This window comes from Euprymna scolopes, chromosome 22 (assembly GCF_053919585.1).
Source record: "Euprymna scolopes isolate OS-2025 chromosome 22, ASM5391958v1, whole genome shotgun sequence".
Taxonomy (NCBI): domain Eukaryota; kingdom Metazoa; phylum Mollusca; class Cephalopoda; order Sepiida; family Sepiolidae; genus Euprymna; species Euprymna scolopes.
Genome location: NC_136503.1, coordinates 113112251 through 113139283, shown reverse-complemented (window position 1 = coordinate 113139283; position 27033 = coordinate 113112251). Strand labels below are relative to the sequence as shown.

Below are 27033 nucleotides of genomic sequence, written 5' to 3'. Positions count from 1 at the left end.
AGAAATATTACTTCTATCGCAGTTATTTATTTTTTTACTATATTTTTTCGACCCTTTTTCTGTCAACTTTTCTGCACCGTTGGTTGCTTAGTTTTCTTTTGTAGATGTTAAAAAAATAATGATTGTTTTCAGAAAATTATGTATTCATTGATGTATTGGATATAAAACCTTTGTATTCTTTTTTTATGCAAGGAACATAACTCTGCGTGATTATCTCCCTTGGCTCTGTTTTCATTAGCGAGAATTTGGTGCAAGAATTCATGCCATTAAAAATATATCATAAATTTATCAATTAATCACTAAAAATTTTCTAGAAAATTTTAATAATAATTATACCCTCTTCAAAACTGAGCACTCATAATAAGTGACCGCTTCTATTATATGTAAAATCTATTTGTCTAGAACACAGGAAGATACTGGTCCTGGTGTGATAGCAAGGGTGGATGGGGTAAGTTCAAGGAATGTCTGTCATTATTGCTGTTAACCAAGGGGAAAATCTATCATCCCTGCGTGTGAAGTGTGACAATGAAAGTGAAACTTAACCGGTGAGGATTCAGGTGCTGATAACTATGCACCACATGCCAGCGTGTAAAACAAATATTAAACCGAATATGATAAAATGATGGAGAGAAATGAACACAAGGAGGAACAGATGCTGATATAATTGTAAGAATTAGGAGTGGATGGAAGTTATGGAATCTTTTGCCATCACTAACCAGCAGAGCATTGCCGTTGTCAACTAAGGGCAGAATCTGTAGCAGTCACAAAGACCTATTTTCTCTTGTGAATCAATGCCTCCTCACCTTTAGCTGTTCAGCTATACACTGACCAATCAGCTAACAGGGTGTATTGATTCATCGGCTCCCTAAAGAACTATTTTTTAGAACTACAATTAGTCAAGAGTCAGGACCGGACCTTCCAGCCAAGCAACACCTTTCCTCTCCTGTCTTATGTTGACCGAACACCTCTACCTACCATCAACGGCCTCCACCTGGAGACAACTGCTATTAACTAAAGACGACACAGAGAATATACCGACTGACTGCCACAAACCCCAAAAAGAACTGTAGCAGCTGACACCTGCTACAAACTACAGGCAGGAGCTACTTCTCACGACTCGAGATTTGAAATTCATTTTCTCTCTGGCTTGTCCAATCACAAGCCAGCTCTCTATTACGTGACAGAGTATATAAAAGGCAAAATCTGAAACTCTCAATCCCTTTTCTCGCTGCGCTACCCAGCAACACACATCGCCGGGGGGCTTCGACCCCCCCTCCCCGGCCGAACGTGAGTACAACAAACTAACAATGGCTCTCTTCTAACTACCATTTATTTCCATGTGCGGTGCCCAAACGAACATTCTTTATCCTGCTAAAGAACATACATCAACACACACAAAACACACACACACACACACACACACACACACACACACACACACACACACACGACAACACGTGAACACACTTAGGTCTTTTCCCTTTCTTTCTCCTTTAATCGGCTTCCTCCGTCTCGATGACTACTAGCCGTAAACACATGTAAACGGAACTGAATTATTCTCTCCTTCAATCAGCTGGTAAGATATTAATTCTATCTTTGCACAAGAACACTTCAACCTACTAACCTGTTTCTCTCTTCAAATAACGCTACTAATGAAGATAACAAATAAAGTTGTTTATTAATATAGAATGAAACTCCATTTCATTGTCTCATCTCTATAGAACTCTCTATTCCTGTTTTCTATAGCACAGTTCTACCTTCAACTTCCTGCTGTGAAATAAATTCCTATTTCCGTTGTTATTGTTGAAACGAAGTTATGTTGTTCATTATGTGCTGTGTTCTTAATTAAATATATTTTATTAGGGGTAAAACATTATCTCTAAAAATCTATTGGACAGATGTATGCAGTGTGTTGCAATATTTTGGACTTGTAATGGGGTATGATCCCACACAGTCGGACGATTCTATTTATAAACGATGCTGCTAAGAACTGACGAATCAAATTAATTCACGTTCTGCTACCAACCAATCAGAAACCAGAATTGTTTCATAAATATTAAACCTTTTCTGGAGCAATTTCACATGTTCTTTTCCGTCTCGACACGGTAAGAATATTTTGTTCTATGGAACTGTCTACTACAAACAAGTCACCTACCAGGACTTGTGTGTAACAGCGAACCATCTGAAACTGTTCTGAAACTAAAAATGGCTTACACTTCTAGACAGTGTGATTATGTATGGAAATAAAACCTGGCCGAGGATATCTGGATGTGTTGCATGGAGAGAAATGAACTTAGAAGGATATGATGGATGTGTAATAAAAGTTATACAGATAGACTGAGATCTATGAATTCAAAAGAAGATTAAAGATTAACAGTATAGAGGGATGTATGCAGAAGCATAGACTTTGATGGCAAAGTCACATTGAAAGAAGTGATAAATATTCTTGGGTTGATAAATGCAGAACAGTTGAAGTAGTAAGTACATTTCACAGGGGGAAAACCAAGGAAAACCAGGCTGAAAGTGATAAAAATGAACGTGAGAGAAAGAGGGATACACAAAGACTTAGCCAGAGATAGGTCAATTTTTAAAAGCTAGCCAATGCATGGCTGCGTGTAAAGTGGTCATTAAGCCAAGGATGATGATATGTCCAGTTTATTAGCTTTGCTTCAAATGTCTGGACAGCATTGGAATACTGATATTTGTTTTTTTACTCATCAGTAAGCATTTATCAAGGCTAAATGCCACTCGAGGGTAAAGGTTACTGAGATTGTTAGACACTTTGATGTGGATTTTGTTTAGCAACTGCTCCTTTCAAGTCAGTTCATTGTCAATAATGCATGACAGTACTTTACCTTTATCTGTAAGACTTATGTTTGTCAAATATTCCTGTGTTTCACCCCATCCACATATTCCATTTGCCACAATTTCTACTACAACTAGGGGAAGGTAAGTTCTCACTCTTCTCTCATCTCATAGCTGACCTAGCCGTAGGAAGTCATGGCAGAGTCATTTTGAGATTTAAGTTTTAAATAGTCACCTTAAAATAAAAATCATTGAGAATGATAACTAAGGTACTTGTATATAAACAATCATTTAGAATAAATATAATGATTGATCATTCAGTCACACACACAAAAAAGTTTATATGTTCCTATTTACTTGCCTCTACACAAGGGCAGAGTTAGACACGAGGTCCGTTTTTAATGTGGAGAAAATTTAGCTCCTCAAAAAGTCACACTCTGGATAAAAATAAAAATTGTTTTAGTCATGAAGGATTTTCTCCTCCACTGATTGAAGTCAGAAAAAGTGACGTATAGTATCAGAACAGATACTACACTTTACTCCTAGCCTAAAAACCAAATAAAGTTGATATGTTATTTAACTGACAAACTCAATTCTTTCCCTCTCTCTCATAGTATATATATATATATAAAAAAAAAAAAAAAAAAAAAAAAAAAACACACACACACACACACACAGACGTTCAGCTTTATTTTATAGATATATATGTGTGTGTTTCCTTTTTCTCCTACCTTTGCTCTCTCTTTATTTTAATCGGCAACTATCAAAACTCATTTCCTTCTCTTGGCTGGTTCCGTCAAAAGAAAACTCGTGCCATGTAAGACTAGCAACTTCCTGTCTGTGTAACATCAATGCGAGACACGTAGCATTACTCGAGTTCTAATGGGTAAATTCCACTTTACTTAATTTCAAAACTTACATGGAATTTTTATTTTTATTTTACAAAGGAGTCACCACTCATCAAGGCCACTGAAGGCCACTCGAGGATAAGAGTTAATGAGCATACAGTAGTCAATAGGACAATGGCATAAAGGTTTACTTCATAAGATCTCTAGCTATGGTATAGCTGGAAATGTCTTCTCAATTATTAAATCATTTCTTTCTGATAGGTTCATAAGAGTAGTAGTTGAGGGGCAAAAATCAGAAGCTCACAGTATTAATGCCGTTGTCCCTCAGGGGTTCATCCTGGGCCCAACTCTTTTCCTGATCTACATTAATGATCTTCCAAATCACATCCTTACATCATTTGTAGACATTTATGCTGACGACACTACCATTTATGGTAGCACATCTAAGACAGTAAACGACCAAGTTCTCTCCAATTCTCTCTCCTCTGATCTTGAGCACGTAGTACAATGGGGAAAGGAGTGGCTGGTTACTTTTAATCCATCTAAAACCAAGCTTCTCTCTTTACATCATCAACATTCTGATCCACATCTGGCATCAATTGAAATGAATGGCTCTCGTCTTCAGGAGGCCTCAAGTTTTGACAAGCTTCTGGGCTTGACCTTTACTCCTGATTTTAAATGGAACACGTACATCAAATCTGTTGCCAAGGCCGCTGGAAAAATGGTGGGATCTTTCTATCGATCCGGTAAATATCTCACTGCTGATCTATCTATATAAGAGCCAGGTACGTCCAAGGATGGAATATTGTTGCCACATCTGGGCAGGAGCTGCTAGAAAGGACTTGTCCTGCCTTGATAGAGTTCAAAATAGACTTCGTAGCCTCGTAGGAGATGTCCTTTTCTCTTCCTTACAACTTCTATCTCACAGAAGAGATGTTGCGAGTTTGTCTCTGATGTATCGTTATTTTCATGGAAGGTGTTCAACTGAGCTTCAGTCTATGGTCCCCCCTCGGCAAACTTTCACAAGAAACACTCGTCTAGCTGTACACACTATCAATAATTCCCCCCACTCTTTATCTGTGCCTAAACCTAAACGTAGATTCCATGAACAAAGCTTCTTTCTTAGAACATCACGCGTGTGGAATTGTCTTCCGTTTTCCTGCTTTCCGGCTGACTACAATATGGTTGTGTTCAAGTCTAACGTAAATAAGTTCTTGATGAGCCGTTCCATATAAGTTATCAAATTTACCAAATTTTCATTACTAATGATTACTATATTGTCCAATGTCTACTGTACACTCTTTAACCCTTATCCTTGAGTGACCTCTTGGCCTTGATAAGTGGTGATGCCTATGTAAAAAAAAAAAAAAAATATAGTAATCGTTAGTCTTGGAAATTTGGTAAATTTGATTACTTAGGGGATGGCTCATCAAAAACTTGTTTACATTGGACTTGGAGATGATCATATTGTAGTCAGCTGGAAAACAGGGTAACAGAAGAGTTCCACAGGCGTGCAGTTCTAAGTAAGATGCTTTGTTCATGGAATCTACGTTTAGGTTTAGGCACAGATAAAGAGTTAGCCGAAGAATGAGCAGATAGGGTGTGGTCAATTTTCTCGGATATGTTTTTAAAGATAGTAACTTTGCTGTTGTGGGGGATAATTTAGGGCAAATATAAACGTTGTGGTGTGAGCAAGTGCAACCTCTGGAGATGTCTCAACCACATACAAAGCCATCTTTAATTGTAAACACATATTCCATGTCCATGGCGATCTTGAGGGTTAGATGTTGATAAGTTAGAGTATCCTTTAATTACAAACTCATCCAGGGAAATCGTTGCTCCAATGCCAATTTTCCATATTTTATTGTTTTGCATAGCCGGATTTTATCTTGCTACAATCATGCCGTTTTTCTTTCTCATTTTCAGGAAAATAAAAAGACTTTCTGTTGCCGTCCGAGAAAAAATTGAGGCTGAGAGTGTACGCAAATCCAAACAAAATCAAATATTTAGAAATTCCGAAACCAACCCAGAACACATAGGTTGCCAGCAATGGCTGCAGTGCCGCCTACACTTCGTCCACGCACTTCTCACAGATGTCTCAATCCCGAACACCTGGTTAGGTAAGATAAGCTTCACATTTATTTTCAAGTCTCCTTTTGCAGTATAATAGTTAAAATCACATGTAAGTATGAACCCATGTCAATTAATAAAGGGTGAATAAGAGACACTTTTCATCAAATTAGACGAGATATCCATGCTCAACAGAAACAACTTTTGGATTATGAGAAAGATATTAGATTAGTGGTGAACTTGCTTTGGCATAATCACGTTGACACACTAGTTCTTGTTACATGACTAAATTTAAGCAACGTTGAGTCTGGTCAATACTAGTAGGGTGACTATTTTTTTTTCTTTTTTTTTTACACAGGAATCACCATTTATCAAGGTCCGGAGGCCACTTGAGGATAAGAGTTAATGGGTATACATTAGTCAATGTGACTATAGCGCAGTAAACCTAAGTAATGGGAAGTTTGTAAATTGGATTACTTGGGGGGACAGTTCATCAAGAACTTGTTTACATTGGACTTGAAGACAACCATATTGTAATCTGCTGGAAAGCAGGCAATCGGAAGAAAGTTCCACTGGCATGCAGTTCTAAGAAAGAAGCTTTGTTCATGGAATCTATATTTAGATTTAGGCACAGATAAACAGTGTGGAAAATTATTGATAGTGATTTTGGCTAGACGAGTGTTTTTCATGAAAGTTTGGCAAGGTAGGATCATAGATTGAAGCTCAGATGAACACTTGCCATGAAAATAACGGTAAAGCAGAGACATGCTCTCAATGTGTCTTCTGTGGGAAAGAGGTTGCAGGGAATAGAAAAGGGCATCCTCATAAAGGTACGGAGTCTATTTTGAACTCTGTCAAGGCAGGATAAGCTGCTTCTAGCAGCTTATCCTGCTTATTTGAGAATACTATCTGCTGTATGTAGAAAGACCTCAACACCTCCCTGCAAGACATTTTGAGCATCTGCGAGTGTCATGTAATAATAATAATAATACTAATAATAATAAAATAATAAAAATAATGATAAAAAAATAATAATAAGAAAAAAAATGATTAGAAACAAATGATAATAATAATATAATAATAATAATACTAATAATAATAATAATAAAATAATAAAAATAATGATAAAAAAATAATAAGAAGAAAAAAATGATTAGAAAAAAATGATAATAGTAATATAATAATAATAATAATAATAATAATAATAATAAAAATAAGAAGAAAAAAATGATTAGAAAAAAATGATAATAATATAATAATAATAATAATAATAATAATAATAAAATAATAAAAATAATGATAAAAAAATAATAAGAAGAAAAAAATGATTAGAAAAAAATGATAATAGTAATATAATAATAATAATTATAATAATAAAATAATAAAAATAAGAAGAAAAAAATGATTAGAAAAAAATGATAATAATAATAATAATAATAATAATAATAATAATAATAAAATAATAAAAATAATGATAAAAAAATAATAAGAAGAAAAAAATGATTAGAAAAAAATGATAATAGTAATATAATAATAATAATTATAATAATAAAATAATAAAAATAAGAAGAAAAAAATGATTAGAAAAAAATGATAATAATAATAATAATAATAATAATAATAAAATAATAAAAATAATGATAAAAAAATAATAAGAAGAAAAAATGATTAGAAAAAAATGATAATAATAATAATAATAATAATAATAATAATATAAGTCTTTATAAAAGTTTCTCACTGTTTGACAAATTTCCCACTTTTCCCGGCTTTTTTTCTTGTAATAATAAAATAATAGCAAAGATGTTGTATTGAAATAAATTTGAACACATTTGTATTAATTAATGAAAACATTTTGGATTTGTCTTTTAGAACTTGGCGAGCCACTTGTATCTGAATTCTCTAGTTTTGAGAATTTGTGCAAAAGTGGCCAACAAGAATCGCAGACGTGGAACAACCCCGAAATGGAAGCCGCTTTTATCTACATGCGTGTTTTGAAGATGTTGAGTTTGACGCATTGCGACAAAGCGTGCGTACCTTTGCTGAAGGTTAGAAACACTCTTGTACTTTTACCCTTTTTGCTGTCATCGTAAGAAGTCACCACTTACCAAGACCAAAAGCCACTCGAGGATAAGAGTCAGTGAAATTGCCAGCTGGATGATGAACAATACTATAAAAGGATTGGAAACCCTGGAGAGAATCGACAAAATTTGGTGCTTATACAGTATGGGATACGAGTGAAAATTGCATTCCAAGCAAAATCCCTTTCATATACCTAAGTAAAATGCAAAAACAATTATTCTCATCAAAAATTAGGAAAATCAGTTTTCATATTTTGATGATTCTCCTTTTCATTATTACTTGATTAAATGACAGACTGACTTATCTCCCCTTGCTTCGCAGGATTTGCACTCTTATCAATGATGCAATACATTAAAATGGCAATTTATGATGAAATTGAATTTTAATTTTAATTAAATTTCTCAGTCATTATTATTTTTCCCAATTTTTGGTGAGGATATTTATTTTTGCCTGATACATAAGAGTTTTTACTTTTTTAAAAAATGTTCTTCCTTTGAAGATTGTAACGTTGGGTATGCTGGCAGCCAAACCAGCTACCAACATTGCTCTGCTTTTTATTGAAACCAATCAAGAGCTCTATACGGTCCCCCATACTGTATAAGCACCCAAAATTTGATTACTTAACAGGGTAGGAGTATTTGTCGTCATTAGATTTGAAGACAACTACGTTGTAGTATTCAGAGAAGTAGCCCCATTGCAATGCGTTCCATCTTTTTGAGTTTTCAGTTTGCTAAGAAATCTTAAGCATGTGTGTCCAAATTGTGTGGCGTTTTCAATAATGAAATATTCATTATATATATGGGGGATGTATGCATGTTCTTTTTTTTTCTTTAATCATAGTTTCTATTTTATGCAGAAAGTAATATAAGGAGACATTTACTGAGAGATTTCTTCAAAGTTTTATTTTGGAGAAAATTGACTTAGGAGAGAGAGACTAATATCTTCTAACTAATTATTTAGTTTTTTTTATGTTACTTCTTAACTGAAATAGGTGGCACACAGACAAAAGTAACATTTCGTATTTGGATTATCAAAGTTTTCTATTTTATTGGAGACTAGCGAGGGGTACCCGGCGTTACCCGGGTGTTTGTAGGTGTGTGTGGAAACTCCGGGGCTGGGGGTGGGGGGTTAAAAAAAAAAAAGTAAGTATGAGGATCGAACCCGAACCGTTGAGGCAAAGTTGTAAATTAAAGTGTGAAAAAAAAGACGTGCGACGTTAACCATTGCCCCACTGCGAGATGCTAATGGAAACACGTTTGAATTTATTTAATTACTTGGATTTAGCAGGTGCCCGTTTTAATGAGTTAATGAGGTCAAGTTTGACTGCGGAATTTTTATTTTTCCCAAGATGTTATAGGAAAAAGACTAACCCACATGCGGCGAGCAACAAATGTTGAATATTTATCTTCCCAAAATCGAGCAAATTCGATAGACAGGCGAGCTTCGTTGTTAACTGTGAGATATTACGATTTATATGTGATATAAAAAGTTTTAAAAAGTTGTGAAGCGACCGACTGCCGCTTCTCTGAAAGAAGCCTTTTGTAGACATATAGAAAAAGCGAACACACATACATACATACATTTTCGCTTTTATATTTATAGATGTCTCCTTCGAATAGTTTTCACTAAAAGGTTGATTTGAAAACTTTTATTTCTTCTAAATCAAAAAACATGACGTCATCCGTCATCTTATTCCTTTGTTTTATCTATGCTTTTAGCTTTGACTTCACATGTCAGCCATTCTTGATTCACTCTTAGGAACGATTCTGCTTTTCAAATTTGAGTTATCATGCACTTAATATGACCCTTATCAAAACTCACACTGACAAACTTAATCACCACCAGCATAGGATGCCTTATATGTAACAATTAATATGAACGTAGACTATTGAATCAGCTATGCCAAGTTCAAATCATATTGGTTCTTGCGTACTCATACTTTGGGTAAGGTATGAACCTACAATCTTCATCCGTTACCAGCTACCATATTAGGCATTCTGACCTAAAATGCATCAAACATTAATGTTATTGTTTCCCCCCTTGCTTTTGCAAAACTCAATCATGTTTTGCGAAGACAAATGCAAAAACATTTGTTTTTTACAAAACAACAAAACTAAACACCATGAATAAATATTTGAAGCTTTACTTGGAGCTTAAAATCTTTTACCAAAATGATTAAGCATTGACGATGCCTCCGTTCAGTCTCGAAAGACAAAGGATACCCCATGTAGGGTCAGCTGCTTGTGTAAATATGAGGCAAGGGTTTCTCCTGAATTGGCACTGCTTGAGTCCAGTGGCAAAGAAGTCCAGGACGACTGGAAACAATGCCGAGATAAGTGGAGAGTACATACAGCACCTGGAAGTCTCAAATGGTCACCCATCTGGTATTGGCCAGGCTCATCATTGCTTAACTTCAGTGATCTGACGGAAACCGGTGTGTCAAATGTGATTATGCCGTATGATTAAGCATTAAATAATCCAAAAAGTGTTGATATACCATAATATAATACAACCAAACCCGACCGACTGCAGCATGGTTGTCTTTAAGTCTAATGTAAACAAATACTTATGAAGCCATCCTCTTGGAGAATCAAGTTATCTAAAGTAACATTCTGCCCATTTCACATATTGCTTCCAATCTTCTCGAGATGGTAATTGTTGTGGGGGACAAATCACCCCTATTTGAGAACTAAGTGGAATCAACCAGGTTGTCTCCTCAGCAACCGACAAGGCTAACATGCTTGCCAGTCGGTTTGCCTCAAACTCCACACTGGACCCTTCCAACCACCCCCTACCTGACTTTCCTATGCGGATAGACGCCACGCTAGACGATCTGAAAACTACCCCTGCTCAGGTGCATGCTATCATAAAAAACCTTGACACTTCAAAAGCATGTGGACCCGATCTTATCCCAGCTGTGCTATTAAAAAAGTGCTCAGCCGAAGTAGCTCCAGTTCTCTCCAAACTCTACAACAAATGCCTTAATGAAGCTTGCTTTCCGGGCTGTTGGAAAACTGCTTCTGTTGTACCAGTATTCAAGAATTCTGACGAAAGAACTGACCCATCAAATTATCGCCCCATTAGCCTCCTCCCACTTTTTGCTAAAATATTTGAGACCTTAATTAACCATGATCTAGTCCATCATCTTACAGATGCTAAACTTTTGACTGACAAACAATATGGATTTAGACAAGCCCGTTCCACAGCAGACATCCTAACTATGATCTCTGAACGTATATACCATTCACTGGACAAAGCGGGGGAGGGCAGAGCGGTAGCTCTAAATATATCTAAGGCTTTTGACAGGGTATGGCATGAGGGTCTCCTCAGTAAAATCAGATCATACGGTATCACTGGTAGAATACTTAACATAATTAAATCCTTCTTAGATAAGAGAAAAATCCAGGTTGTCCTCGACGGTCGTACATCTAAACAATATGATATAAATGCGGGGGTGCCCCAGGGTTCTATCCTTGGACCTCTATTGTTCCTGATATTCATAAATGACCTCCCCGACAAAATTGCCTCTGAGATGGGTATATATGCTGATAACACTACACTCTATGGCAGGCACGACAGGAAGACGAATGAACACATTTCTAAAGAAATGGCAGAAACACTAGAGGAAGACCTCCAATCTGTGGTGGAATGGAGACAAAAGTGGTTGGTCGCGTTCAATGCTGCCAAGACTAAACTAGTTTCATTCAATAATTACAAAAAACCCTCTCTACCACCTATAGCAATGGCCAACGACTCTTTATCTGAGAGTACATCTTTCAAACTGCTTGGCCTAACGTTCACAGGAAACATGAGTTGGAACAATTACATTGAATGCATTGCCAGGGCCGCTGCAAGAAAGGTGGGCTCTCTCTACCGTGCTAGACTACTAACACCCGAAAGTATCCTGTACCTCTATAAGGCCACCATTCGCCCATGTATGGAGTATTGCTGTCACATCTGGGCTGGTGCATCTGCTACTAGTCTCTCACTCCTTGACAAGGTTCAAAAGAGTCGCAAACCTGATAGGCCCTGAACTGGCATCTAAGCTTCAGCCTCTGTCCCATCGACGAAATGTTGCATTCCTTTGCCTTTTCTACAAGTATTTTAGTGGTGAATGCTCTGACGAACTGCAATCACTTGTGCCCCCACGACGTGAGCACCCTCGACAAACCCGACAGGCTGCTAAATCCCACCCCAACACTGTAGAGATCCCTAGATGTAAAAGATCTTTTACTCCAATAGTTTCTTCCTCAGAACCGCTAGACTCTGGAATTCCATTCCAGGTCCCTGCTTCCCCAACAGTACTGACGTGCAGAAGTTCAAGTGTAACGTGAACCGACATCTTGCTGCTCAGATCCCTACATAGTACCCCAGTAGTTGTTGCCTCTGATAGTAGCCCCCTACACCAAAGTGGTAATTTGCCTTGTTTGGGGTGAAAATATAATTAAAAAAAACAAAAAAAAACAGTTCTATGAATACCACTGGTTTCAGAGTCTAGATGGAGACATTCATACCATATTTAACCGCATGCTACGAACACGTTCTTCTCATATCACTTTAGTGGCTCCTGTATTCTTTATGATAAATACATATTATATTTATACACTTTACACTACTTGTGTACCCCTAGCACGGGGTTCTTGGCTAGTCATGGAACAGGGTGAGTTTGCAGAAGGCCAAGGAAAATATGGGAGGAAGTAATAAGAATGGATTTGGGAGAAAGAGGGATAAATAAAAACCTGGCCAGAGATTTGTGACCCCTAGCACGGGTCTACAACAGTAATCATTGTCCAAACAACAATTCTTTTATTCCTTATCTTTGAGTTGCCACTGGACCTTGTCAAGCAATGACCCATCAGTCCAAAAAGAACAAATACCTTCCCATAGCATTACAAAAATATAAATTGTTTTTATCATGAAATAATTTAAATGGTTTAAATATTTTACAGATGTTTATATATTGATTCGATACACTGGTATTTCTCTATGGTTTAACGTCTGTTTTACAAGCTGGCATGCGTTGGGTGGCTTTTAGAAATTCACTTCAAAGCTAATCTATCTCTGGCCATGTCTTTATTCATCCTTTGATCTCTCAAATTGATTCTTATCACTTCTTTCTACATTTTTAAGCCCGCTGCAAACTCATCCTCAACCGTCATACTTTCAGTAACCTAAGCACTCATCCATTCTATCATCATCATCATCATCATCATCATCATCATCATCATCATCATCATCATCAGTTTAACACCTGTTTCACATACTGGCATGTGTTGAACAGCTTTTAAAAGCTAACCTATCTCTGGCCAGGTTTTTATTTATCCCTCTTTCTCCCAAATCCATTCTTATTACTTCCTCCCATATTTTCCTTGGCCTTCTGCAAACTCACCCTGTTCCATGACTAGCCAAGAACTCTCATCTATTCTAAAGGCTTTTCAACACTACAATTACTGGTCATATTTTGATGTAAAAATAAATGGTTAATTTTGGGACTCGGAATTGAGAATCTGAAAAATCGAAACTTTTTTCATTATAGGAATTAAAGAACATTTAGCCTAATTTCCGATTCCCAAAACGATTCTTTTAGTTATTTAATTAATTAATTATTTATTTTTGTTTAAAACTTAATTTTATATTGTTGGCACAACCGAAAAAAAAAATAGATGGAAATCTTCAAATGAGACGATACATAAAGGGAAAATATGAAAACGTTTGTTAAATTAAAAGAAAATTATATCTATATTTAAAAGTGGATGAGGAATCTTTGCTACCTCCAACCAATCGAATGTTTTTTAGGCAATTTTAGAATCGGAATCGGTAAAAATATCGAAATTTCCCCATCACTAATTTATATAGGAATAGTCGGGTCAAAATACATTTTCAACTTACTATCTAATTCTATTCATGTATTGAGTACTGTTGACGTTAATATTGAAAATTGACACACAAAATATATCTCCTTATCACTTTATGTGGGCACATGAAATGACAATCTATATATCTATAAAAGTGAACGTGTCTGTCTGTATGTCTGTCTGTGTGTCTGTCTGTGTACATTTCCCTACGCAATAACTCTGTCAATTTTTAGTCTATAGACTCGAAATTTTAAATACCAGGTACTGAGATTTGGGAAAATCGATGTGACGGGTGTCAGCCAGAAATTTGGCTGTTAAGGGGTCAAATTTCAACGATTTGACCTTTAAGAACTCTACCAAACTCCTCCGACAATTTTGGGTCTACACCCTTGAAATTTTAGATATAGGTTCCGTGGACATGGATCTAACGTAATAACTTGATTTGAGGCCAAAACAATAAATTTTCAGGGGTCATAATAGGGGTCAAAGTTTAAAAAATTACCCCCTTTTTTTTTTGCACAGCATACACCTCTAAACACCCGGGCAACGCCGGGCACCCATGCTAGTATATATATATATATATATATATATATATATATATATATATATATATATTGGAATCATCATATCACTACTATATATATATATATATATATATATATAGTAGTGATATGATGATTCCAATATTTTTCCCGATTCTGATACAATTACCGATTCTGATTCTTTATAAATCTCTAAATATTTAACTATAAAAGTGCTATTTTTCCCGATTACTGTAAAAAAAAAACTTCTTAAATGTGCCTATATTTTCTCAAACGTAAAAACACTTGTGAGGGGGTGATCTAGAAATTTTAGTCTTAGTGGAAGTTTAAAATCGATAAATATTTATTTTTTTATTATTACTATAAACAGTGGAAGATGTTTCTTAAACCAAAATCAAATAAAAAAGATAATTTAAAGAATCGGTTTTGGCATCCGAAAATAGGCTCAAATTTTTCTGATTCCGATACCCCAAAAAGCTCCGATTTTTCTGATTCCCGATTCCGATTAATCGTCACAACACTAATATATATATTTTCTTTAAAGATACTACGTTAATAGGGATAGACTCACAAGTCTGCTACAATAACTGAAAAAGTTCCTATTTGTGGGCTGTGAAACTTTTGAAATATTGTTCTTTTTTTCTACGCGCTAATGAAGCCTGTTGCAATATTTTTGATTAATAATAGGGATATGGTCCCTCACAGTTGTGAGATTCTATTTATAAACGATACTGCTAGGAACTGAAGAATCAAATTAATTCACGTTCTGCTTCCAACCAATCAGAAACCAGAATTGCTACATAAAAAATTAAACCTTTCTTTAGCAGCCTTGCATGTGTTTTCTTCTTGTTAACACGGGAAGAATCTTTTGCTCTGTGGCTTCCAACATAATAACTGTCTACAGAGAACCAGCCACCTCCAGGACTTGTATAGAACAACTAACCACTGGAAACTGTTCTGAAACTAAACATGGCTTACAACTCAAGGAAGCTCAAATTTGTGCAAATTATAATTTGATGAACAATTATATTCTTATATGCCAACACCAGGTGGCTGAAACAGTTGTACACAATGTTGTGGCCAATAAAAGAAAAACTTTTAGAAAATGAGTAAATACTTGTGTATCTATCCCTATTAATGTGGTATCTTTAAAAAAAATGTAATATTGAGCTATTGAGCTATCTTTGTTATTTATTCATATGTAATCACTGCCCCAAGTAGTTAAATTATATATATATATATATATATATATATATATATATATATATATATGCAATTATAATTAAATAATAATTATTATTTCATACTTACAGACACTTGTGTTTCATGCTTACCTAATCATCAGTGTAGGAGGTGATAAATCCTACCGGTTGGGAGATCCGTGTATATATATATATATATATATATATATATATATATATATATATATATATACAGGGTGACCCCCCAAAAAACGGGACCCAACTATAATTAGGCCCCGTTTCTTAGTGTTTTGTCCGAATGAAATGAAACTTTGATCATAACTAGTTTATTATATTCAAAACATTACATCAAAACACTAGGGTCTTTGGCCTTTTTTTCTTTTTTCTCAGTTCTACTGCATATGTTCTAGATTGCCTCCATTTAGTTTTTTTTTTGGGGGGGGGGGTCACCCTGTATATATATATATATATATATATATATATATATATATATATATATAATTATTTACTATAAAAATTATTATATACTTACAGACACTAGTGTTTCATCATTTCGAGAATCATCAGTGCACAGTGTCACGATTAACACCAGTCGATAGATTCCAACCCAGCAACAGAAGCCATCTCTGGCTTCATTAGCAAGGACCTAATCCAGTCAGTTACCGTTAACCGCAAGAAATATTATTGAAATTTAAACATTAATTTTTAAATGCTTTTTTTACTATATATATATATATATATATATATATATATATATATATATATATATGTATATATATATATATATATATATATATATATATATATATATATATATATATATATATATATATAAATGAAGACTGAAGGGTCGGTCGAAAATTATGTACTTGTAAAAAAAGTTTTTAAAATTTTTTTCATAATATCATTTTGTATTCCTGCACGTCACCAATAGAAACCGAATAAAGAAAAGTTATAATCTTTTATACTTTTCGTACTTAAAAATTTTTTTTTATATACATTTCAACACACACACACACACACACACACACACACACACACACACACACACATATATATAAATATATACATATATATATATATATATATATATATATATATATATATATATATATATATATATATATATATATATATATTTTTGCAACTGGATGTATACTGAAATTTAAAAAAAGACACTTCCTTACCTCAACCAATAATCCAAACTGGACCTTAGATTATTGGTCAGGTTAATGAAGGGCACCAACTGTACCGATTCCAAATTCAGTTTTGCAATGCCAATATAGATTTTTATCATTATTTTTTTCTGTTATAATATACTGTTCTCTTCTTTTTTGATAGGAAGGCATCAGTCTTTTGCAGTCTTGTCCCGAACTGTCTTATTCAGGATCACTGAATTTAATCGCCTTTCGTCTCTTGAAAACCGACCTGCAGATTGGTGCCACTGGTCCGCTCACGGTTTCCATGGTCAAGGAAACATTGAAGTCTTACCTTGAGATTCAAGAATTTGCTGAGAAATTAGTAAGAAAAACGTTCACATTTACACGACCACTTTTAATTTATGTCGTTTTGATTTGACTAATTTTTGTTTTTAATCAAATTTGTAAATAAATATTAGACTGGCCAAAAAACTATGCATATATATATATATTTCTGTGCAAATATATTTTCTTGTAATATATACCAATCCTTATTTAAGAAGCTCAATGTAGTTACAACGCAATATAGTGAATAAATGACAAAAGACTGTATTCCAAAGTTCATGATGTTGACCATTTTATAATTCATTCCTTAATTCAGTTGACATTTACAATTCTTGACAGCATCTGTTTTCTAGCACAAACTCAATTCAAAATGGCGTAATGGAAACATATTATAAGGTATTTACAGCTTATCTTCCAATTTTCAGATTTTAATCATTTCAAAACGTACTTTATTTCTTTTTGATGGATTGATTGTTGCTATTTCTTCTGATGAGTTAATGTTACATGAAAGGGCTGTTCCCTTCTCATGTAAGAAGACAGACTAGATAAGTGAAAACGATATTAGGAAAAGGCTAGAATCGAACCCTGTAGGCAAGTGGATAATTGAAATTCCAGGAATGTTAATTCTTTTAGAAATAGCTAAATGTTATTTAAGTTGAAAAAAAAAAAGCGATTGCCCATTCTTTTAAAACCAAGAAATCATCAACAATTTAGTAAGTGTTGTCTTCGTGTCGTCTTTACAACCGAAAAGGTAAATGTGTTTTGTACGTTCATCTATAAACGAACTTTTGTATAACCCTTCCAAGTATTATGTGCCCTCCCCACCATCATCAATTTTAATGTATTAATATGAAGTCCCCAAGAATCATCCCAGTCTGTTATAAAAGTCATCATCATCATCTGCTCTGAGTCCCCATTATACATGTCCCGTTAATGCGTCTCGGATATGAACCCGTTATCTCTCACAATATGTATCCACAACACAACATTAAGGTCAAAATAGATTCACTGATTGATATAATAATTAAGTGATTAATTTTGTGCTACGAACCCCATACTGTCAAGAATTGTAAATATCATGAATTAAAGGAATAAATTATAAGATGGTCAACATCATGAACTTTGGAATATAGACTGTTTTCATTTATTCACTGTATATATATCTAAATCTATATCTATCTATCTATCTCTCTATCTCTCTCTCTCTCTATATATATATATATATATATATATATATATATATATATATATATATATATATATATATAATGATGATGATATTTTAAAATAAATATTAAGTTATTTATATACTCACAGACACATGTGTTTCGAAATCATGTACTCTGTAATGTAAGAGATAATAATTACTGCTGATTGAGAGATTCGAACTCAGTGAAAAAGTCGCCTTTGACTCCATAGGCTGGTATTCTATCTCCAGGCCAGCAGAAATTAACATGAGAATTGAGGGAAGTTAAGTATCTATAAATGCCAAATCAGCGAAAAACTGTATTCGATCAATTGGTAAACGCAAAAACTCTCTAGCATTTTCCCCATTTCTATCTTTCCAGATGCAATTGCTGATGCACGTCAGCTTTACTTTACACTGCTTATTGCTTATAGAATTTTCCACTCTCTGCTTAATTTTAACCTTAAACGCAAATTTTCAATTTTATCTTTACTTTTCTGCACCAACGTCTAAATATTGCAACACTTTTTACAATTACCATAAAAATCAATGTTAGGTGCTTTTTGATCTCGATTATGAACAACTGGCCAGTGTTGTGTAGCAGACAGAAAACAGTTGTTTGTCTTTCTCATGGGGATGTAGTAGTTGGCTCATTGGATAGCGACATCTCCAGAAGTCATAACAAAATCTGTCGCAGAGATGTTGAACTTTTCTTTTTCCTTCTCATGGTAGCTTGAATAATAGAAACCATTAAAACGAACAACAATAATTCCATTAACTTCTCTGGAATTTTATTTACTTATTATGGTTGTTTGCAATATGTATACCCAGATGAATCGCATCTTTCGACTTTTGACCTCCGTAAAGTGCAAGAGGATTGAGAACCTGCGTCTGATCACTTTGTTGCCTAATTGTAACACTGTCCAGGAACCAACATACGTTGTGCCCAATTTCAATGGCAAAGGAGACCAAAACAAAGAATAGGAAATAACTCCAACTCGCTTGTTTTTTGTAGCAACAACATTTATTTCCTCATTGTTACAGCTGTGACGTCACCTATGTGACCTAGAACGTTCTACACGTCTCTCACGAGATCTCGAACGTTATCTCATTCCTGCTCCAGATCTCTCCCTTTTTTATAGTCCTTTTTCCTTTGGGTTTGGTACGTTTTGGCATAGTCGTTTCAATGCGGGGACAATTCAGCTTCAAATTAGAACTTTATGTTATAGTCTAAGTTTTTTTTTTTTATATTTTTAAAATTAATTCAGTAAATTAAGATATGTTTTTCTTTAAATAAAACTGAAATAAAAATTATTATAAGAAAAAAATTAATTTGAGTTTAAAAACAGAACTTGAAAATAACCATGTTTATTTGAAACACAAAAAAAATAATAACATTCAGTTGTCAACAAGATTATATGTTCTTATTGTTTTTCTTAATAAAAAAATCCTTAAAGAATTAATTATAAAATAATTAACCAAAAAGAGTTGCAAAAGCATTTTTTTTTCCTAAAAAAAACAATTAAATTGATATAAACATTAAAAAAATTAAATTGATATAAACATTAAAAAACAATTAAATTTATATAAACATTAAAAACAAATTGATATAAACATTAAAAAACAATTAAATTGATATAAACATTAAAAAAACAATTAAATAGATATAAACATTAAAAAACAATTGAATTGGCCTTCTGGTCAAGATCAAAGTGTAGTATCTGTTCTTCAGATGCTGCACTTCATTTTCTTGTTCTCTTTCGGTGGAGGAGAAATCGTTCACGACTGAGACAATTTTTATTTTTGTACCTTTTCTCCACGTTAAAAAACGACCCTGGTGTCTAATTCTATCCCGTGGGGAGGCATAGTAAATAGGTACACATTAAAAACAATTAAATTGATATAAACATTAAAAAACAATTAAATTGATATAAACATTAAAAACAATTAAATTGATATAAACATTAAAAAACAATTAAATTGATATAAACATTAAAAAAAACAATTAAATTGATATAAACATTAAAAACAATTAAATTGATATAAACATTAAAAAACAATTAAATTGATATAAACATTAAAAAGTTCGAACTGTGTTTATTTAAATCACAACACAAAAACAGGCAACATTCAGTCGTCAACAATAAGATTATATTTTCATATTATTTTTCCTAATTAAAAAAAAGAACTTAAAAATACTTATGCGCTAATGTTACCGTGCAGAGCGGTAACGTTATTATTTGGAAAGCCATTCTTACCATGGGAGGGGTAGAATATTTCATAACGATTGTATACTTTCACCTTACAATTTAATAAAAATGATATTTTGATACTTCAATTTAACTTGAAAATACTATTTTAAAAAATACAACGGTAACATAAATGCATAAGCATCGTTCTTTTTTTATATTAAAAAAAAAACAATATGAACATATAATCTCGTTGTTGACGACTGAGTGTTGTCTGTTTTTGGGTTGTATTTTAAATAAACATGGTTATTTTTGTGTTTATACACTTATATCACTGCGCTATTTTTTAAATAGCATTTTCAAGTTGAATTGAAGTTTCATGATATCTTTCTATTAGGTGAAAGTACAGAATAGTTACAAACATCCTTCCTTCCCATGTAAAGAATGGCTTTCCAAATAATGCTATTATTTCAGCACGGTAACATAAGTGCTCAAGTACCAAAAGAACTTTAAAATATAATCCTAAAAAAATTAATTACAAAATGATTAACAAAAAAAAGAGTTTTGCAAAAGCATGATTTTTCTTAAAAACACTTAAAGTGATATATTTTCATATTGTTTCTTTATTTTTTTACAAAAAGTTATAAAATCTTTATGAAAATGTGACTAGTGTGGTCGAAGCTGAATTATCTCCCTGCCGAAACATCCCATTCCCTTTTTCTTTACTGATATAAATTATATATATATATATAGATTTTGGTTGGAGAAATGTTAATGGCTAGTAGGAATATTATTTCAGCAGATTAAAAAAAAGTCACTATCTATAGATTGTTTTGTGTATTACAACATAAAAAAGCATGAAATAGAAACTCCATTTAACACAAAACAAACAATGAGCATTTAAGGTTTGAATATAAATATAAAATAGTTCATTTTCATGTGTCATCACCTTTCAAAAAGGGAAAATGTTCATAAAGAGTACTTATTCCTTGTTTCTTTTTGTTCGTCGAGTAGTCGGCACAAAGAGGAATATTTGCCGGCTTTAACAGTGAAAGCAGGTAACCTCTCATTTGACTACACTTGTGTCTTGTTTCCTTTCTTTTTTTTTTTTTTACATGGGGGTCACCACTTATCAAGGCCCGAAGGCCACTCAGGGATAAGGGTTATTGCGTGTACAGTAATCAATGATAGTATTGTAGTAATCATTAGTATTGGGGGTTTTGATAGAGTGTCTTACTTAAGGGGGCGGTTTGTCGGGAGTTTGTTTATGTTGAACTTGAAGACGTCCAAGTTGTAGTCAGGTGGGAAACAGGCAAACGGCAGAGAGTTCCACTGGCGTGCAGTTCTAAGAAAGAAGCTTTGCTCATGGAATCAAAGAAATAATTTTATTTTTAAGATGAGAACGTGGAGATAACTATAAAAAAAAAAAAAAATCAATTTTTTTTTCATGAAAAATATCTAAGAATTTTTTCTGTTTGTTTTTGCAAAAAATTTTCAATTAAATAATTTTTTTCGGAAGAAGAGTTATTTACAAAAAAAAGTACAGTTCCTTTTTTTTTTTTTTACTCATAAAATTTTATTTTTTTTACTTAAACATACTAAACAAACATACTGAATCAATTTATGTGATTTTTGGAATATGACATCTTTGTTCTGTAATGTGGACATACATCATAAAACTTTTTCTGTATTTTCTGGTTTTATTTTTAAAAAATTTTCTTGAATTCTAAATTAAATTCGAAAAGTCACTATTTATTTGCCTTATGACGAAGTCTAACATTAGACGGGGCACTTCTACACTATTAGAACGACATTTCAGAAATCATAAAACTGAATTTCACATGAAAACAATGGTATCTACGTATTCCTCATATTTTTAAGATGATTATATCTAAAAATTACGAAAATCGGTCAGGTAGAAAATTAATTATTAAAGCAAATGGAAAGTAGAATGTCAAGAAAATGATCATATTTGCTTATGTAAGACACCGGAGAGTTCAAAAGGGAGGTAGTTTTCCGTTTCGATTTATTTTATTAAAACAGGATGGTCGCAATTTTTCACCTGCTAACACGATTAAAGTTGTTTTTTGTTTTTTTTTAATAATTCAGTAATATTCAGGTAATTCCGACTGCTTAATTTGGAAGCTAACATTGTAATTTATTAGAATCGACAAAAAAAACAAAAAATCAGTAGAAACCATTGGTTTTTATCTGAAAACCCCATTTATCGACTACAACACTTAGTCCTAAGAGTGTAGAAGCGCTTTAGACGGTTATGTATTAAAGATCACGGCCATGGAAGAACAGAAGAAAAAATTTGTTTCAGAATAAAAACCTGTTTCGTTATATATTACTACATGCGAAATCATTTCCATTTAAAATCCAGCTAATATTATGCACCTAAAATTAAGAAAAGTATGCTTGAAAAGTGTCAACGTTATGTGAAAGAAGCTGAAACAAAACAAAATGGTTAACGAATTTGAACTGATGTTGTGTTTATCTAACATCGAAACTCAAATTTTAACTCAAAATGATTCTTTATTTAATAATCTTTATTATTAATAATATAAATTAATAATATTTAACAAAAACAACATAAAACTACTTTTAATGCCTAAACAGCTTCTTTTTTTTTTCGCATTCTTCCATGGCCGCAATTTTTATTAATTACCCGTTAGACAAGATGGATTTTTAATGTAACCCCCTCATACACACATACATACACACACCAAAAAAAAAAAACCCAAAAAACAAAAAACAAAAAAAAATAAAAAATAAAAAACGCAGGTGTATTCAGGATTGGATAAAAAAAACATTTAATTGTCTCAGTTTAGAACGATTTCTGCTCATTTGATCAAAGGCAGAACAGCTACTGCCTCTTGATCTTAGCTCAAAGGCTAGATAAGCAGACGAAAAAGTCTATCGAAATTCATTTGGATTCTTTCATGCAGGGGACATAACTCTACATGATTATCTCCCTTTATGCGCTAGTTGTTGTTTATGTTATTTAAATATACTATAAATTGATTAATTAATCAATAAAAATTTATAGCAAAGTTTGGTTATAATTACTCTGTCTTAAAAACTGACCACTCTTAATAAACAATCGCTCTTCTATTAAATTTAAAATCTATTTGTTTAGAACACAGGAAAATGCTGGTGCTAGTGTGATAGCTAGAGTTAGGGGTGGATGGTGTCGTTTAGTGAATTTCTGTCATTACTGCTATCGACCAACAGAAAAATCTATTATGCCTGTGTATGAAGTGTGACGATGTATGGAACTGAAACTTAATTAGTGAGGCTTGAGCGTATGTGTTGGATCGGTGGATAATACATGCCAGATTATAAAACGGATGTCCAACTGAATATGATAGAATGATAGCGAGAAAGGATATGAAAATGATACGATGGATGTGTAATGTGAGTCTTAAAGACAAGCTTAGATCTGGTAACATCAGAGGAAGATTAAATCTGAACAGTATAGGGAGATATGTGCAGAATAGGAGACTTTGTTGGTTTGGTCACAGAAAAAATGGATAAGAGTGTTTGTGTTAGTAGATGTAGAACGGTTGAGGTAGCAGGATCAGTTGACAAGGGGAAGGCCATGGAAAGAAGTGATAAGCATGAATTTCACAAAAGCGGTATAAAACACTTCCCACTCTCTTTATTTGTGCCTAAATCTAAACGTGGATTCCATGAACTAAGCTTCTTTCCTAAAACTGCTCGCCTGTGGAACTCTGTTCTGTTGGCCTGCTTTTCAGCTGACTACAATATGGTTGTCTCTATTTACAATGCCTCCCCACGGGGCAGAGTTAGACACCAGGATCGTTTTTTAATGTGGAGAAAAGGAACAAAAATAAAAATTGTCTCAGTCGTGAAGGATTTCTCCTCCACTGACAGGGAACAAGAAATTGAAGTGTAGCATCTGAAGAACAGATACTACACTTTGATCTTGATGGTTGTCTTCACGTCTAATGTAAACAAGTTTTTGCTAAGCCGTCCCCTTAAAAATTAAATTATACCAAATTCCCACCACTGACGGTTGCTACTCTGGTGTCCTGATAACTACCATACACCCATTAACTCTTATTCTCGAGTGGCCTTTAGGCCTTTATAATGTGGTGACCCCTTTGTAAAAAAAAAAAAATGACCTGGTCAGAGATAGATTAGTTACACACACAAATATTTGAATATTCATATTATTTGAATTCTTCGAACTACTGTTCTCATCTTAAGTGTTATTTTCACAATATTTTAGTCGATGTAACCTCCGAGCCTCTTCGGTTGTATCTTGTCGAACTCTGGAATCTTTCTGTCAAACTTGGAACTGTACAGAATTTCACACAGAACCCTTTATTTAATCCACAGGAGTAGCATGATCTCGTTCCGTCAGCCATGTCTGGGTAGAAGTCCTAAGTAATTCGCAATTATATTTTGAGTGTTGCCCGGACTCTCTTGAAAACTAACTAACAACTGAATTTAATAAGTACAAAGTTGTTCTGTTCAAAATACTGTATAGATTCCCAACTTCGTTACGATACACCTGAAGAAGGTCGAAGGTTACATCAACCAAAACGTTGCGAAAATAACACTAAAGGTGAGAAAAGTAGTTTGAAGAATCCAAATAAAATGCATTCTCATCAAAAAAAAAAAAAAAAAATGCAGAAATATGGCACAAAAAATATTCGTTAAACTTGATGAGATTTCTCATTTTCGTTTTAAAGATTGTTTCTTTTTTTTTTGTAATTTCTCTTTCATATTTAAAAATTTTTTATTTCAACTTCTGCTCCCCAAAAATAAAAGTCTAGCTTGTTTAGGTGATTACATGTAATCAGTCTGAAAAAGTTGGTAATAAAAACGGGGGGGGGGGTTAATATTTTAGACATTAGAGTGAGGATCACTTCCATAGATGAATTTAACTTAGAATGATCACCCATTTAAGGGCCATCTGGTAGTGATGATCAGCTACTTTCGAACCAGATAATGTTTTTAATAAAATATAACCAATTCTTATTTAATGAAAGATAAATACGTGGCCACCCGCTGATCCAGAATTGATCTTATCAAAAAATAAATAAATAAATAAATAAAATAAAAATAAATAAATAAATAAAAAGTATAGACTGCACATAGATGTGCAGAAAGATGAGGGGAGTAGAGAAATATGAGAAGTGATCCTGTTATGTGGGAGCTACAAATGAATTGATGAGCCAATCCATACAATTTTGTGCCCGATGCGTGCTGATTCTGACAGCGCTTCATGGTTCCGGCCGGAGGTGGGGGGGTAGAGGCATGGCCATTATTTATATTAAACTAGCCTGGGTGCCTGGCGTTGCCCAGGTGTTTGGAGGTGTGTGTTAAGCAAAAAGAAAAAAAGTGGTAGTAGGCAAGCAGGCAGGCTCGAACTCGTGATGTGAACGCAGAAAAGAAAGTGAAAAAAAATCTGATGTCTTACCGCTACTCCATGACGCGACCGGAAGTCTAAAGCATTCAAATTTAACGTAGTCAATCAAAAACAAAAGATGACTTACAGAAATGGCTTTGCTTTTAAATCCCCCCCCCCACGAAAGCAGGGTCGTTTTTAATATCAGGGTGAAAACCAGCTCCCCCAAAAAGGGGGCACTCTGGCAGTATCCAAATAAATAGTAACTGTTGCAGTATGAAGGGTTTTCCCCTACATTGACCAAGAACCAATTACAGAACACGAAGGCCATGCGTTTGCATTCAAATAGTTTCGCTTTATTTATACGAATAAGACAAACAAACACTGGAGACGACGGCAGGGTGGGAATTTTGTTTAACTCAATCAAAAAAAAAGATAGAGACGATATCCGTTTGCGAATGTGAGATATTATGATCTGGGAAGTATGCAAAAAGTTCTTGCAGAATCTAACCGACGCGAGAAGCCTTTCATGAACATACACAAACGCTCGCACCCATTTTTGCCTTTATATAATAGATTCCTCTTAGTCTGTCTATTTGTCTGTCTGTCTGACTGCCCATTCCACTTTTTTTCAAAAATTATTGGGCCGATCTGGCTGAAATTTTGTGTAAAACTTTTGTTATGTTAAGGTGCAGCAAACTAAGTATTATGGTATCTGTTCGATGCAGAATAAGGGATTAATAGAGATTGATAACCACAATGCTACAATTACTGTAGAAATTTTCTTGGCAGCTACTTGGCTGATTTAGTTGAAATTTTATATGGCCTTTTGTTGTGATATGTAGAAAACGAAGTATTAGGGTATCTGTTTGATGCACAGTTAAAGATTAGTATTTAATGAAAAAATGAGAACAAAGTTAAGCATATTTAACCATCAATTTGGCATAAAGCATTGATTATTAGCCAATGGGCTATAACTTTTGTCTGTTTTTAACGGGCTAAAAGTTTAGTCTATTCATAATATGGGTCTTTCAGAAAAACATCAAAATGTAAGCAATTTTTTATTTGTAACACGTTTAATGTATTTTTTGACAGAAAAAAATATTAATTACTCCCTCCCAAAACACGCCTAAAATTGATCTCCAAGAAATGGAGAAAATGTCTAGAAGTAAGTGATCATTTTATGTCAAATTTATATGTAAAAGTTATCTCCCGTCTTCTATAATATAAATCCCACCTGTCTGTTTAAATGTATGTATGTATGTATGTATGTATGTATGTATGTATGTATGCACGTATGTCTCGCAAAAACTTTCAGCAGACGCGACGGATTTTCATGAGATCAGTATCATTTTGAAGTCCAACCCTTTGGAAGACAAATATCGAAAAA

General features: G+C 33.7%; 1 protein-coding gene and 1 pseudogene across 2 annotated transcripts in view; one reads left to right on the top strand and one right to left on the bottom strand.

Annotated features, from left to right (window-relative positions):
• The window catches only part of LOC145243663 (cilia- and flagella-associated protein 54-like), a 449435-nt gene that overhangs the window by 290173 nt on the left and 132229 nt on the right, over positions 1-27033 (top strand). For both annotated transcript variants that reach the window (XR_013862929.1, XM_080106712.1), the window contains exons 52-54: positions 5580-5773; positions 7593-7768; positions 16743-16922. Coding sequence is in view for 1 of the 2 variants with exons in the window: in XM_080106712.1 (XP_079962838.1) it covers positions 5580-5773; positions 7593-7768; positions 16743-16922 (550 nt within the window). In the remaining variant the exon portion in view is untranslated. The remainder of the gene's footprint in view (positions 1-5579; positions 5774-7592; positions 7769-16742; positions 16923-27033) is intronic.
• Positions 10147-10264, bottom strand: LOC145244012 (5S ribosomal RNA; annotated as a pseudogene).